Here is a 16,399-nt window from a genome sequence, read left to right as displayed (position 1 = left end):
AATGTAATGACATTATAAGTAGATAACAACGTGTGGGGCTGGATGAACACAGCAGTCCAAGCAGCATCTTAGGAGCACAAACACTGACGTTTTGTGCCTAAAAGGGTCTAGGCCCGAAACATCAGCTTTTGTGCTCCTGAGATGCTGCTTGGCCTGCTGTGTTCATCCAGCCTCACATTTTATTATCTTGGATTCTCCAGCATCTGCAGTTCCCGTTATCTCTGATCACATTATAAGTAGAACTTGCTCTATATCTCTGTATGGCAGAGTTCTGTTTATTTATATATTGAAGTGTTTTTGCATTTTGTTCCAGTGTGAAAGGATAAAAATCACACATAATTGATATTGAAATTATTTCACTCAAGCCAAATTATTGGCCGTTTCTCAACATAATACCCATTTAATCAGCAGATAGGAAGCACCCTTTTGCGCACCACAAGAGTAAGTTTATGCATCATGTGTCATTTTCCCCTTTTTAAATTACTCAATGGAGGAGGTTGAAGCTGCCCTTTCATTCAACAGGCGGTACAGAGCACACTGTTGTCAACCCAGCCCCATATTTCCAGTGAGACTTTTTCATTTTGACATCATGCCTACGCCGTGCCCCATACCCAGCCCTTCACTTGGCTACTACTACTGCCATTCCTGCACTTTTTCACGCTCCTTACTAATGAAATGAAAGTAGATGTTGTGCACCCTTGTGTCTTGAAGGTCTTGTTGCTGAGAGTTAATGGTTATGTAATTCCTGTCATTCTGCAGGTAAGCCATTTGTTTACATGCCATATCATGAGGCACGGCGTGTGATGGAGCAGGAATCACAGACAGCAGGACCCAGATCCGCATCACCATACAGGCTGTCCCCAAGGGAATCCTGTAAACTTTCTCCACAGCCAGAGATGAACAACTTGCGGTATAGTGTGCCACCAGGTAATGAACCATAACTATCACCCTTTTATGCCATTTTCCTTGCGTCATAAGTCTGCATCATTTGGAAATGCTCAGAAATCAATCTGTTCTTCCTTCTATTTACAATAAACAAAAGTACAAGCACAGGAATAGGCCCTTCATCCTCCAAGCCTGCGCTGGTACATTTTGCCATTCCATACTAAAACTATCTTCACTTACTGGATCCGTATCCCTCTATTCCCTTATTTATTCATGTATTCGTCCAGGTGCTTCTGGAATGCTGCTATTGTGTCTGCTTCCACTACCACCACCTCGGGCAGCTCATTCCAGGCACTCACCACCCATTGTGTGAAAAACGTGCCTCGCACATCTCTTTTAAACTTAACCCTCCCCCACAACTTGAACCTGTGCCCTCTAGTAATTGATCCCTCCACCCTGGATAAATCCTCCTACTTTCCACTCTATCCAGGCCATTCACAATCTTCCCTGCCTCTTTAACTTGTCTGTCTCCTATCCACCTATCTTCCCCTCTATCCATCTTCGATCCGCCTCCCCCTCTCTCCCTATTTATTTCAGAACCCTCTCCCACCCTTTTATGATGAAAGGCCTAGTCCCGAAATGTCAGCTTTCCTGCTCGTAAGATGCTGCTTGGCCTGCTGTGTTCATCCAGCTCTACACCTTGTTATCTCTTTTAACTTTATCAGGTCACATCTCAACCTCTTGCATTCTGGTGAAAACAAACCTAGCCTATCCAATCTACCTTCATAGCTAAAATCCCCCATACCAAGTAACATCCTGGTAAACCTTTCCTGAACACTCCTCCAGATCATTCACATCCTTCTGGTAGTGTGGTGACCAGACTATACACAATATTACAAGTGTGGCTGAGCTCAAGTTCTGTAAAGCTGCAGCATAACTTGTTTACCCTTGTACTCATAAAGCCGAAGTACAAAGCGATCTGGGAGTGCTAGTCCAGGATTCTCTAAAGGTTAACTTTCAGGTTGCGTCTGTGATTAAGAAAGCGAATGTAATGTTGTCACTTATCTCAAGAGGGATGGAATATAAAAGCAGCAAAGTGCTTCTGAGACTTTATAAAGCTCTAGTTGGGCCCCATTTAGAACACTGTGTCCAGTAAGGCGTTTGATAAGGCTCCCTATGGCAGGCTGATGTTGAAAGTGAAGTCGCATGGGTGTCCAGGGTGTGCTATCTAGATGGATAAAACACTGGCAAGGCAACAGGAGACAGTAGTAATGATATACATAAATGATTTGGAGGAAGGTATAGGTGGCCTGATTGGCAAGTTTGCAAGATTTTTGGATTAGCAGATAGTGAAGGGGACTGTCAGAGATTACAGCAGAATATAGATAGATTGGAAAGTTGGGCAGATAAATGGCAGATGGAGTTCACTCCAGGCAAATGCCAGGTGATGCATTTTGGAAGATCTAATTCAACAGCAAACTATATAATAAATGGAAAAGCCCTGGGGAAAATTGCTGCACAGAGAGATCTGGGTGTTTAGGTCTATTGTTCCCTAAAGGTGGCAACGCAGGTCAATAGGGTGGTCAAGAAGGCATTCAGCATGCTTTCCTTCATCGGACGAGGTATTGAGTACAAGAGTTGGCAGGTTCATGTTACAGTTGTATAAGACTTTGGTTCGGCCACATTCAGAGTACTGCGTATAATTCTGGTCGCCACATTACCAAAAGGATGTGGGTGTTTTGGAGATGGTGCTGAGGTGGTTCACCAGGATGTTGCCTAGTATGGAGGGCGCTAGCTATTAAGAAAGGTTGAGTAGATTAGGATTATTTTCATTAGAAAGACGGAGTTCAGAGTGAGAGGAGGAAAGTTTAAGGGAGATATGCGTGGGAAGTTCTTTACACAGAGGGTGGTGGGTGCCTGGAATGCGTTGCCAGTGGAGGTGGTAGACGCTGACACAGTAGTGTCTTTTGAGATGTATCTGGACAGGTACATAGATGGGCAGGGAGCAATTGGACACAGACCCTTAGAAAATAGATGACAGGCTTAGACAGAAGATGCCGATCGGCACAGGCTTGGAGGGCCTGTTCCTGTGCTGTAATTTTCTTTGTTCTTGTTCTTTGTTTTATGCCCATGTTGCCAGCTCACCCCAGTACTCTGTGACTTCACTTTTTTGTACCTGTCTGCCATGAGGGACCTTGTCAAAGTCTTTACGGAAGTCCATGATAAACAGCATCAACCCCTATTCTCTCATCAATCATCTTCACCACTTCAAAAAAAATACTTGGTCAAGTTGGTGAGGCACAGCCTCCCCTGCATAAAAGCAAGCTATCACTGATCAGAAGAAAATGGGAATGCAGATGCTGAAGGATCCGAGATAACAAAGTGTGGAGCTGGATGAACTCAGCAGGCCAAGCAGCATCTCAGGAGCACAAAAGCTGACGTTTCGGGCCTAGACCCTTCTTCAGAAAGGGGGAGTGGGGAGAGGATTCTGAAATAAATAGGTAGAGAGGGGGAGGCGGACCAAAGATGGATAGAGGAGAAGATAGGTGGGGAAGTAGGGAGGGGATGGGTCAGTCAGGTGGGAGGAGGTGTATTCTAGGTAGCTGCAGGAGTCGGCAGGTTTGAAATGGACATCAGTTTCTAGGTGGTTGCCTGCGACGTCAACAGAGAGGTCCAGGAAGGTGAGGGACGTGTTGGAGATGGTCCAGGTGAACTTAAGGTTGGGGTCGAAGGCGTTGGTGAAGTGGATGAACTGTTCAAGCTCTTCTTGGGAGCACGAGGCAGCGCCGATACAATCATCAATGTAATGGAGGAAGAGGTGGGGTTTAGGGCCAGCGTAGGTGCAGAAGAGGGACTGTTCGATGTAGCCTGCAAAGAGGCAGGCATAGCTTGGGCCCATGCAGATACCAGTGGCCACCCTCTTTGTCTGTAGGAAGTGGGAGGAATCGAAACAGAAGCTGTTGTGGGTGAGGACGAGGGTGTCGGTGGGGGGGCTACTGGTCGGGTCTGGGGGACAGGAAGAAACAGGGGCCCTTTAGGCCATCTGCATGGGGAATGCAGGTGTACGCGGACTGGATGTCCATGGTGAAAATGAGGTGTTGGGGACCGGGAAATTGGTAGTTCTGGAGGAGCGGGGTGGTGTCGCGGTCGTAGGTAGGGAGTTCCTGGACGAAGGGGGAGAACATGGAGCCCGGATAGGTGGAGATGAATTCGGTGGGGCAGGAGCAGGCTTGTGGATTTTGGGAAGGAGACAGAAGCGGGCTGTGCAGCGTTGGGGAACAATGAGGTTGAAGGCTGTGGGTGGGAGGTCACCTGAGGTGATGAGGTTGTGAATGGTTTGGGAGATGATGGTTTGGTGCTCGGGGGTAGGGTCATGATCACGGGGGTGGTAGGAGGTGGTGTCGGATAGTTGGCATCTGGCCTCGGCGATGTAGAGGTCAGTGCACCATACTACCACTGTGCCTCCCTCGTCTGCGGGTTTGATGGTGAGGTTGGGATTGGAGCGGAGGACTACACGTTCTGCAGGGGAGAGATTGGAGTGGGTGAGAGGGGTGGAGAGGTTGAGGCGATTGATATCTCAACGGCAGTTGAAGATAAAGAGGCCGAGGGTGGGTAGGAGCCCTTGGGGTGGTGTCCAGGAAGAGGACTTGTGTTGGAGGCGGGTGAAGGGGTCAGTGGAGGGAGGGTTACGCTCATGGGTAAAGAAGTAAGCGTGGAGGCGAAGGCGGCAGAAAAACTGCTCTATGTCCAAACGTGACTGGTATTCGTTGATGTGTGGGGTGGAGGGGGACAAAGGTGAGCCCCTTGCTGAAGATTAACCGTTCATCTTCCATCAGGGAGAGGTCTGGGAGCATGGTGAAGATTTGACAGGGCTCAATGTGGCCGTCTTCTCTGGAGTTGCTGGCTATGGAGGCTGTGGGTGGAGCATTGTCAGCGTCGGCTGTGGGCAGGGTTCTGTTGACGGTTGGCAGAGTGCGGTGGTGGGCAGATTTCCGTCGGCTTCCTATACACTGGGGAAGCCAAGCAGAGGCTTGGGGACTGCTTGCAGAACACCTACGCTCGGTTCGCAATAAACAACTACACCTCCCAGTCGCCAACCATTTTAACTCCCTCTCCCATTCCTTAGACGACATGTCCATCCTGGGCCTTCCTGTAGGTTGCAGGAACAGCAACGCATATTCCGCTTGGGAACCCTGCAGCCCAATGGTATTAATGTGGATTTCACCAGCTTCAAAATCTCCCCTCCCCGGCCACTGCATCCCAAAACCAGCTCAGCTCATCCCCTCCCCCCACTGCATCCCAAAACCAGCCCAGCTCATTCCCGCCTCCCTAACCTGTTCTCCTCACCTATCCCCTCCTTCCACCTCAAGCCGCACCTCCATTTCCTACCTACTAACCTCATCCCACGCCCTTGACCTGTCCGTATTCCCCAGACTGACCTATCCCCTCCCTACCTCCCCACCTAGACTCTCCTCTCCACCTATCTTCTCCTCTATCCATCTTCGGTCTGCCTCCCCCTCTCTCCCTATTTATTTCAGAATCCTCTCCCCACCCTCCTTTTCTGATGAAGGGTCTAGGCCTGAAACGTCAGCTTTTGTGCTCCTAAGATGCTGCTTGCCTGCTTTGTTTGTCCAGCTCCACACTGTTGTCTATCGTTAATCAATCCATTTGCGTCTAAATACTAATAGATCTTGTCCCTGAGAATCTCTTCCAATAATTTCCATACCATTGACATGAGGCTCTCCGATCCATAGTTTCCTGGATTATCCCTGTTAATCGTCTTAAACAATGGGACAACACTGGCTAGTTTCCATTTCTCTGGGAACTCATCTGTGGCCGAAGACAATAAAAAGCTATATGCCAATGCTCCAGCAATATGTTCTTCTGCCACTCTCAATTTTTTGGGATAGTTCCCATCAGGATGTGGAGTCTTATCTATCTTCATACTATTTGAGATGCACAACACCTCTTTCTTTTTAATAGCAACTTGGTTTAGAAATTTGACATACCCTTCCCTGGCAGCAGCCTCTACCATTTCCTTTTTTTTTGTGAATACCAATACAAAATATTCATTTGAGACTTCACCTTCCTCTTCCAGATCCACACATACATTCCTTCCAATGCACGTGAGTGGGCCACCCCTTTCCATGGCCAACCTCTTGCTTTCTGTATGTTTCTTCTGTTCATGATCGAGTTTCGGGAGTATGTTGTCTTTGAATCTATTTTGAAAAGAAATCACGTCTGGTTTAAGACTAATCCTTTTGCAGATGAGACTAAACTGAGTGGAGGAGGAGCAGGTGAGCCATGAGGAGAATGCCGAGATGCTTCAGTAAGAACTGATGTGAGAGTGCAAATGCATGGCAGATGAAGTATGATGTTGATAAATGTGAAGTTATCCACCTTAGTAGCAAAGACAGGAATGTCAAGAAATTGGGGAAAGCAGGTGGTGCAACGAGACCTGTGTCTCTTTGTACACCAATTAATGAAAGCAGGGTGCTGTAAATGGTGAAGGTGACAGATGGTATTTTGGCCTTTGTAGTGAATGGATTTCAGTACAGGAGCAGAGATGTCTTGCTACAATTCTACATAGCCTTGATGAGAACACACCTGAAGTATTGTTTGCAGTTTCAGTTTCCTTATCTGAGGAAGGATGTTCACTGGCCCCACTATAGCTGGAAGGTTTACCAATAATTCCTGGGATGACTAGACTGATGTAGAAGGAGAGATTGAATTGTTTAGGATTATATTCCATGGAGTTCAGAAGAATGGGGGACAATCTTATAGAAACTTATAAAAGTCTGACAGGACTTGGCAGTGTGTTACAGGAAAAATGTTCCTGATGACTAGGAAGTCCAGAACTGGGGACACAGTTTAAGAATACGAGGAACGCCATTTAGGACTGAAGTGAGAAGTTCCTTCAACCAGAGAATGGTGAGTCTTTGGAATTCTATGCCACAGAAAGCAGTTGAAGCCAAAAAGAATGTTTTAAGGTAACAGGGAGAAAGTGAGAACGGTGTACTGAGTTGGATGATCATATTGAGTGGCAAGGCAGGCTTGAAGGGCCAAATGACCACCACCTGCTTCTATTTTGTGTTTCTATTTCTATGTACACAGCTTACCGGTGATATTTTAAATCATGTTGCTGGCTTTCTCAAGGTAAACAAATGTTCTGACTACAGCAAAAAGAAAGTTGCTGGAAAAGCTCAGCAAGTCTGGTAACATCTATAAAGGAAAAACCAATTAAACGTTTCAGGTCTGGTGATCCTTCCTCAGAACAGAGGGTGTGAGGAAAGGTCACTGGACCTAAAACGGTAACTCTGCTTTTCCCTTCACAGATGATGCTAAACTTGCTGAGCTTTTCCGACAACTTTCGTTTTGTTCCTGATTTACAGCCACCACAGTTCTTTCAGTTTTTAGATGTTCTGTCTAATTTTGGTCATGGTTCAAGAATTTCTGAATCAAAGCTTGATGTTTCAGCTTCTACTCTAGAGGCTAATGTTCCCTTAAATTTTCATTTCAAGTGCCATTAAGATTAGACAATCATGTTTAAATCACACTTTAACTCAAGATCACATCTTTCCTCTCAGGTGACTCTGTTTGAAGAAAAGTCAGTGAGTTCTTTAGGTGTACTGGCTGCCAATCTATACTTAAGCAATGTCATTAAAAAGAACTACATGGTCATCATCACACTGTTGTTCAAAGGCTGTTGCTGTGCACTAATTGGCTGCCTTGTTTCAGTAACTGTGACTACATTTCAAATGTGTTGTGGTATTGATGAACTCGGACTGAGCTGAAATTGGCAATAAAGCTATTTGAATGGAAGTTCTTTCTTTACATGTATCATGGCTTCGAAAACACAAACACAAAAATACTTGTAAATCTCTATGTCTGATAGCATTCACAGAGAGAAATCGGAGTTAAAGTTTAAGATCCAGCGACCCTTCTGCAGAACTAATGGTAACGAGGAGAAAGTTAGTTTGTACGCAGATATAGGGTGGGGGGGTGCGGAGTAAACAGTAGGTTGAGATAAAGTCCCAAGTGAGAGCAAAACAGTTTTGGACAGACAAAGATGTGGAGAACAGTCAGCCAAGGAGAATGAATGGCTGCTAGTGGTGTCTATTAGTGGCTAACATTGGGTAATGTGTAATAACAGATCATGTGATGAGATCCTGGTATGTGGGGTCTTGGGGTTAGGTTTTGTCTGTCCAACTGTTCTCTCTCTTTGGGCTCTATCTCCACCTATTGTTTACTCCTTACTGTCTATATTCTGCATAAAAACAACCTCCTAGCTACCGTCAGTTCTGGAGAAGGGTCACTGGATCCAAACGTTAACTCTGATTCCTCTCCACAGGTGCTGCCAGACCTGAAATTTTCCAATCAGTTTTGTTTCTGATTTCCAGCTTCCACAATTATTTTGGTTTTTTATAAATTCCAAAGTTGCTGTGGTGCTGGAGTTTAGACAGGCTAACTGAAATGGAACTGACCTACCAAATATAAATAGTGGCTAGAGGTGCAGGTCAGAGGCTAGAAATCTTGCAACAAGTAACTCACTTTCTGACTGCCCACAGTTCGTCCACCATCTAAAATACAAGCCAGGAGTATGATGGTATGCTCCCCACGTACCTGGATGAGTGTACTTTTGATGACATTCAAGAAACTTGACTCTATCCAGGACACAGCAGGCTGTTTAACTGCCACCACATCTACAAAAGTTTGGTCATTCCACCATTGATGCCCAGTAGCAGTGCTGCAGAAATTTACCAGTAATCTTCAGACAGCACCTTTCAAACGCACAACTGCTTTCATCTAGAAGCAAAGGGGTAGTAGATATTTGGGAACAACTCCACTTGTAATTTCCCCTCCAAGCCACTCAGCATCCTGACATGGAAATATATCACAGTTCCTTTGGTGTCAGTGGATCTAAATCTTGGAATTTCCTCCTTCAATCATTGTAGAATAACATACAACGCATGGACTGCAATGGTTCAAGAAGGCAGCTTGCCACGACTTTCGCAGGCCTTAAATGCTGCTGAGCCAGCTATGCCTGCATTCCATGAGTGAATGAAAAAAGACAGAAACAGGGTGATGAGAAAGTAGACAGACTCTCAAAAAAGGAGAAAAAAGTAATGACTGCAGAATAAGTCACTGCAGGTTTGGATTTTGGTCCTCCGAAGTTGCAAGTGCGTCACTTCGTTTCCGAAAGAGCTTGTTAGCCACACGTTGTTACAACAGTGTTTTTGACTAACTGACCTTGTAAACTTTGCCTTGCAGTTCTTCAGCCTGCTCCACATCAAATGATGCAAACCACGTCTGAGGGAGGGAAGTTAGTGATTACCAGACCGGCCAGACCATCGAACATTCCCTCCCCTCCCCCCCTCATTCCTTCAACAAAACCACCACTGTCCACCGAGAAGTCATCATTCAACATGGGAAGTTCTATTTCACAGGTAAGCAGGAACTCCATACCATTCAATTCTAGATATGATATACTGAGGGTTTCTTAATGGAAATTACCTACATTAATTAAAACTGTATAGCCTGAGAGAGGATCACCAGACCTGAAACATTAACTCTGATTTTTCTTCATAGATTCTGCCGGACCTGCTGAGTTTTCCAGTAACTTCTGCTGCTCTACGTTGTAGAATCTGCATTTGCACAAGACCTAAAAAACAATTGCATTTTGTGGTCTGTCCTTTGCTGAAATTGGAGCTGGCCTGGTTTATGTGGACAAACATGGTGAACACTGGTTCTCAGATATGGCCTGATCTTTCCATTGAATTGACATAATCCCAATCTAGATACTGTTAGAAATCACCTGTGTAGGGTTAGTATACAGGTTCATTCTATCTAAAGTGACACTACTATGTCCAGATGCCAAAGTGTAGAAGTTAGTTCCCAACCCTAATTGACACTTCTTTGCACATGTCATTCTCTTGCCTGCTCTTCAGGCCTGTGTATATGGCCTTCCCTGATGCGTGCATGTATGTGTGTGCACAATGTACATTGGGTACCAGTCAAGATATGGTGTATATTGCTACTTGTTTTACTGTCTCTGCTGGTTTATCAAATGTTGTTCATCTTTAATGAACCTGTTACACATTTCAGAGTCAAGAATTTATTTAAATTCTGCAGGTGCTGTAAATCAGGAATAAAAACAAATTGCTGGAGAAGCTTAACAGATCTGGCAGCATCTGTAGACAAAAAGAATCAGAGAGGAATTCTAAGGAAGGGTCACCAGACCTGAAACATTGACTCTGATTTTTGAATGTTTTTATTGTTTTGCAACTTCAGTCTCCTATGCAAATAAATTTGACTTCGACATCTGAATGATTTACTTTGGCTTTGTCTTGCTTGTTTGGCTAGCTGAGTGGGAGATAAATTTCCCTCTCCTTTCCATGCATTTGTGAGGCCATCGTCAACTGATGGCTGATTATAACTGTGGCTAGCAGATGAAAGAGTGAGCTTCTCTGGGAGCCTGAGTCATCACATGGTTTCCAACTGAGCACCATGGACTGCTAAACAAACTGGATCAAATTGGAGTGGATTCTGTTAGTTTTCAGCATACATTTTAATCAGATGGAGTTGGAAAGAGCTGTTTGGTATAGAACAGTGCAGTGTCAACCATGATGACATTCTAAACTAATCCTACCTGCCTGAATACAGTCCATATCCCTCCATTCCCTTCATGTTCATGTGTCTGTCTAGATGCCTCAATCATTGCTGTCATATCTGCTTTTACCACCTCACTCCACAAGACACTCCAGGCTCCTAACACCTGTGTAAACAAAAACTTTGCCTTGCACATCTTCTTTAAATTCTTTCTCCTCCACTCCCACCTTAAACCTATGAACAAAGAACACAAGACAGGAACAGGCCCTTCTGCCTGCCAAGACTGTGGCGAAACATGCCTTTCTAATCTAAAAATCTTCTGCCTCTACGTGGTCTGTATCCCTCTATTCCCAGCCTTTTCAAATATCTATCAGGATGCCTCTTAAATATTGCTATTGCATCAACCTCCTCCTCCACCTCTGACAGCGTTCCAAGCACTTACATACTCTGTAAACAATAAAAACACCTGCCCGTCACATCTCCCTTAAACTTACACTCCCCCACTTTTATTAAACCTTAAACCAGTGTCCAGTAGTAATTGACATTTCCATCCTGGGAAAAAGACTCCGCTAACCAGCCTGTCTGCCTCATAATTTTATATGTTTCTATCAGGCCACCCCTCAGCCTCTGACGCTAGTAAAAACAATTCAAGTTTGTCATACCTCTCTTAATATACAGTAATCCAAACAACATCCTGGTAAGAGATAATGGGAACTGCAGATGCTGGAGAATCCGAGATAACAAAGTGTTTTGCTGGATGAACACAGCAGGCCAAGCAGAATCTCAGGAGCACAAAAAACTTTTGTGCTCCTGAGATGCTGCTTGGCCTGCTGTGTTCATCTAGCTACACACTTTGTTATCTAACATCCTGGTAAACCTCTTTTGCACCCTGTTCAAAGATTATGTATCCTTCCCATAGTACTCCAAGTAAAGTTTTATGCAGCTGCAACATGACTTACCAACTTATATGCTTGGTGCCCTGACTGATGAAGGCAACCATGCCATATGCCACTTTTGCCACCTTATCCACTTGTGTTACCACATTCAGGCACCCCAATATCTCTCTGTATTTCAGTACTCCTAAAGATCCTGCCGTTTTCCTCTTCCAATGCAAGATGCTTTGCAGCAAATCACCCAGGCTCCCTTCAACCGCATCTTCCAAATGCTCAATCTCAAAGTTGTAGAAAGACAAGCACAGACGATATATGGTTACACCACACCGGGTTTCCCTCCAAGTTACATGCCAGCCTAACTTCCAAGAGTTTCCTCTTGCGTCTCACTTCCTAAAATGCACCACCTCACACTTGATCATCTGCCATATACACCATCCATCAATTTTCGTGTTGCCTGCAATCTTATTAATCAGACCACTTACATTTTCATCCAAGTCGTTTATATATATTACAAACTACAGAAGTCCTAGCTCTGATCCTTGTGGAACACCACTAATATCAGAAAAACACCCGTGCACAACTAACCTCTGTCTTCTATGACCAACCAGTTTTATATCCAACTCATCAACTTGCCATGAGTCCCATGTAACTTAATCTTCTGAACTACTGTCAAATACTTTAGTAAAGTCCGTATAGACAACATTCACTGCCCTACCCTCATCAGACATGTTCATCACTTATTTGATAAACTCAATCAAATTTATGAGACAAGGCCTTCCCTGCACAAAGCCATACTGACTATCCCTTATGTCCATTCTTGTCTCTCTTCACTGACCTATAATTTCCTGGATTATCCCTGTTGCCCTTCTTTTAAAAAAAGAAGCAACATTGGCTATTCTCTGGTCTTCTGGGACCTCACCTGTGGATAACGAGGATACAAAGATCTCTATCAAGGTCCCAGCAATCTCCCATGAGACAACAATGTCTGACCACATTTTCATCACAACAGTCAATAGTTATGATGACTGTATAGTCAGGCATTTTTGCCCATTCAATTGTTTGGAACTGTCCGAATATATTGCACTGCCATAATTTTCACAAGATTGTTTGAGTAGCATACAGAGATATCTTGGGTGAATGTCCTTAGCTCTCTGAAAATGACAACGCAAGTAGATAAGATAGTAAAGAAGATGTATGGCATGTTTGCCCTTATCATTTGGGGCATTGAGTGTAAATGTTGGCAAGTCATGTTGCATCGGTATAAAACTTCAGTTCGGTCACATTTGGACTATTGTATGCAGTTCTGTTTGGCACAGTATAGGAAGAATGTGGAGCCTTTGCAGGGGGTGCAATTTTTTTTACCAGGATGTTGGTTGAATTGCAGTCTATGAGCTATAAAGAAAGGTTGTAGTAGAATCACATAATTTGAGATTGAGTCCAGTTGTCTGTCTCTCTCTGCAGGTCAGTGCAGTAGAAAACTATGAGTCAGTCTTCTGATGTTGGAGCAGTAATAAATGCCATCTGCATGTATGTGAATCCTTGGCCATTGGTTACATAGTTATTTGGAATACCTGCGCCAAGGACTGGACCACTTGCTGAACCTAAGTAGAACGCTGTGGCTTGTTTGCTTTGAGTTGCAGGATCTCAACAGATTAAGTGTTTACTTTGTTCTCTGAAACTAAATGTATGAATCACTTTCCTGATGATGTTGAGAGAATTCCGTGAACTGCTGAGACAACGTGTGTCCTGATCCTGCTTTTTACAGTGGGCATGTTAAGTTTTGCAGCATCATCACTACTTTATAAAATCTAGGTATGCATTTAGCTCCTGGGAATTTAATATTTTAAAGTATTTAAATTGTAACAACATATGGGTTTGAGTGACAATCTGCAGCTATGTGTGAATATATTTATGTTAATTACAGCAGTAATTGTCTGCTACAGTCTGTAAGAGATATGGATCCTCCAGTTACTTCCTCTGATTTCTGTAAATGTGTTTGTGCTGCCGTGTTTTGTGCATCCAGGCAGTGAGGTAGGTAAATACTAATGAGCCATGCCCAAAGCCCCAACTTGATTGTAATTAGGTCACTATCTTGTTGTAGAGGCTGTTTTGAAGGATACGTATTTTTTCCACAGGAAGATAGCATCAATCCCACATGACTTTTGGAAGGCAATTCACTAGGTACATATTTATAGCTTGTGCCAGTGGCGTGTATGCTAGCTGAAGTTGGTTCATGAGGTGCTCATTATCAAGGATGAAATCAGTCCCAAAGCCAAAACTCTGTTGTGTAGGGATAAAATCAGCAAGAGTTAAAGCACATGGATGCTGGCACTTCACTCCAACTATGACAACACAGGCACTGAATCAATGGGGTTTGTATTGTGGTTTAAAGTTACAGTCTCTGACAGACCTCTTCTGCGTCTCTACTAGATGTATTATTTGAAACTGAGGAATATTAGCACTGGTGTAAGCACAACGTTTAGAAATTCAGTTTCTGAAATCTACATAAAACGGTGCTTTTTTCTTCCTTGCCATCAATGAATAATGTCTGCAATTGAATGGGTAATTGTTGAGAATAGTATTAACATTTTTTTATCACTGGAATAATTCATTAAGGCTAGAGTGTTGAGCTGCATTTCATAAAGTTAAATACTTATTAAACTTAAAACTCCTCCAAAACAAAAGAAGTTTGGGCAGAACTGAGTAATGAGGGAATATGGAAGTTTGAACAAAATTTTTTTTCTTCCGTTTCAGGTTTCTTCTGGCACATACCTAGCCCCTCACAACCAAGTAGCTTACAGCCAAGAAGCTGTGAAAAACACAGTGGGCTCCATCTCCCTTGGGTTGCCACGGCAACAGGAACCTGTGAAACCCGGTGAGTTGCCTACTTTTGTTTCCTGTTCATTACAATATTTGTTTCAGTTATTGATAGAAACCCAAAACTTGAGGCAGGGAACTAGTTAAGAACCTCAAGGATACACAGGATTACTGCTGCTGACCCTAGGTGAGGTGAGAACATGGAACTTACTGCCGTGTGAATGTAGAACAGTACAGTACAGCACAGAACAGGCCTTTCAGCCCACAATGTTGTGCTGACCTATTATCCTACAAAGATAAAACTACCCTCCATACTCTACATTTTACAATCCTCCATGTGCCTATCCAAGAGTCACTTAAAAGTCTCTAAAATAGCTGACTTCACTGCCACTGCCATCAGCGTATTCCGCGCGTCCGCTATTCTTTGTGTAAAGAACCTACCTCATCTCTCCTATACCTTCGTTCAATTATGACCCCTCATAATAGTTATTTCCGCCCTGTGAAAATGTCTCTGACTATCTACTCCATCTATGCCTCATCATCTTATACACCTCTATCAAGTGACCTCATCCTCTTTGCTCCAATGGAAAAAGGCCCTAGCTCCCTCAACCTTTCCTCATAAGACCTGGCCCCCAGTCCAGGCTGTATCCTGGAAATCTCCTCTGCACCCTCTCTAAAGCTTCCACATCCTTCCTGTGATGAGGTGACCAGAACTGAACACGGTATTCCAAGTGTGGTCTAACCAGAATTTTATAGAGCTACAGCATAATCTCGCAGCTCTTAAACTCAATTCCCTTGCCAATGAAAGCCAACATACCATACACCACCTTTACAACCCTATCAACTTGGGTGGCAACTTTGAGGGATCTATGGGCGTGAACTTCAAGATCTCTCTGTTCCTCCACACTGCCAAGAGTCCTGCCATTAACCCTGTATTCTGCAACTCGACTTTCCAAAATTAATTACCTCACACTTTTCCGGGTGGAAGTCCATCTGCCACTTCTTTGTCCAGTTCTGCATCCTGTCAATGTCCCGTTGCTACCTGCAACAGCCCTCCACACTATCCAAATCTCCACCAATCTTCCTGTCATCAGCCAACTTATTAACCCACCCTTCCACTTCCTCTTCTAAGTCGTTTATAATGATCACAAAGAGCAGAGGTCCCAGAACGGATTGCTGCAGAACACCACTGGTCACCGAGCTCCAGGCTGAATACTTGCTATCAACTCCCACCCTCTGTCTTCTATTGGACAGCCAGTTTTGTATCCACGCAGCCAAATTTCCCTGAATCCCATGCCTTTTCACTTTCTGAATGAGCCTACCATGTGGAACCTAATCAAGTGCCTTGCTAAAATCCATATACACCACATCCACTGCTCTGCCTTCATCAATATGTGTTGTCACAAGCTCAAATAATTCAATAAAGTTTGAGGCATGACCTGCCCCCCTCAAACCCATTCTGACTATTTCTAATCAAAGCATGTTTGGAGCGGCCAAGATGAATAGTATGGATACGTTTAGTGGAACGTTGGATAGCACAACAGGGAGGCTGGGAACAGACCCATGTGAACCTGCTTCTGCATTGTAATTCCATAACTTGATTTAACTCGTGTCTTATTCCACACCAGCCCCCAGTCACTGTTGTGTTATCAACCAACTTGAACTGAGGATCCATTCACTGTACTAGATGACAGGTTCACTCACTTACTAAGTTCGGTAGCCCATACAAACTCAATCTCTCGCACTGGACAGTCTGCTCAGACTTTCTCTTGTCACTTACGGCCTTTTGATGAGTTATTTCTCAGAAAGCATTCATTATTCCTTAAGCTACCCTTAGTTTGAAACTATAAAAGCAAAGTACTACATATGCTGGAAACCTGAAACAAACACACTGAAAATGCTGGAGAAACCCAGCAGATCTTAAAGCATCACCGAATCCCCCACCATTAATATCCTTAAGGTTACCGTTGAGCAGCAACTCAACTAGACTTGCCACACAAACACAGTGGCTACAAGAGCATGTCAGAGGCTAGGAATACTGTGGCGAGTAACTTACCTCTTGACTCCCCAAAGCCTGTCCATCATCTGCAAGGCACAAGTCAGGAGTATGATGGAATACTCCCCACTTAGCTGATGGGTGAAGCTTCCTGAAGTGTTTATTGTAACAAAAACAGGAAAGAAAGTTATATCTGAAT

General features: G+C 44.0%; 1 protein-coding gene across 12 annotated transcripts in view; it reads left to right on the top strand.

Annotated features, from left to right (window-relative positions):
• ncor1 (nuclear receptor corepressor 1) overlaps window positions 1-16,399 on the top strand; it is a 382,757-nt gene that overhangs the window by 278,137 nt on the left and 88,221 nt on the right. For all 12 annotated transcript variants that reach the window (XM_048557338.2, XM_048557340.2, XM_048557334.2 and 9 more), the window contains 3 exons: window positions 760-927; window positions 9,157-9,332; window positions 14,142-14,262. In XM_048557338.2, coding sequence (XP_048413295.1) covers window positions 760-927; window positions 9,157-9,332; window positions 14,142-14,262 — 465 coding nt within the window. The remainder of the gene's footprint in view (window positions 1-759; window positions 928-9,156; window positions 9,333-14,141; window positions 14,263-16,399) is intronic.

This window comes from Stegostoma tigrinum, chromosome 27, assembly GCF_030684315.1.
Source record: "Stegostoma tigrinum isolate sSteTig4 chromosome 27, sSteTig4.hap1, whole genome shotgun sequence".
NCBI lineage: Eukaryota > Metazoa > Chordata > Chondrichthyes > Orectolobiformes > Stegostomatidae > Stegostoma > Stegostoma tigrinum.
This window is presented reverse-complemented; position numbering and strand designations above follow the sequence as displayed.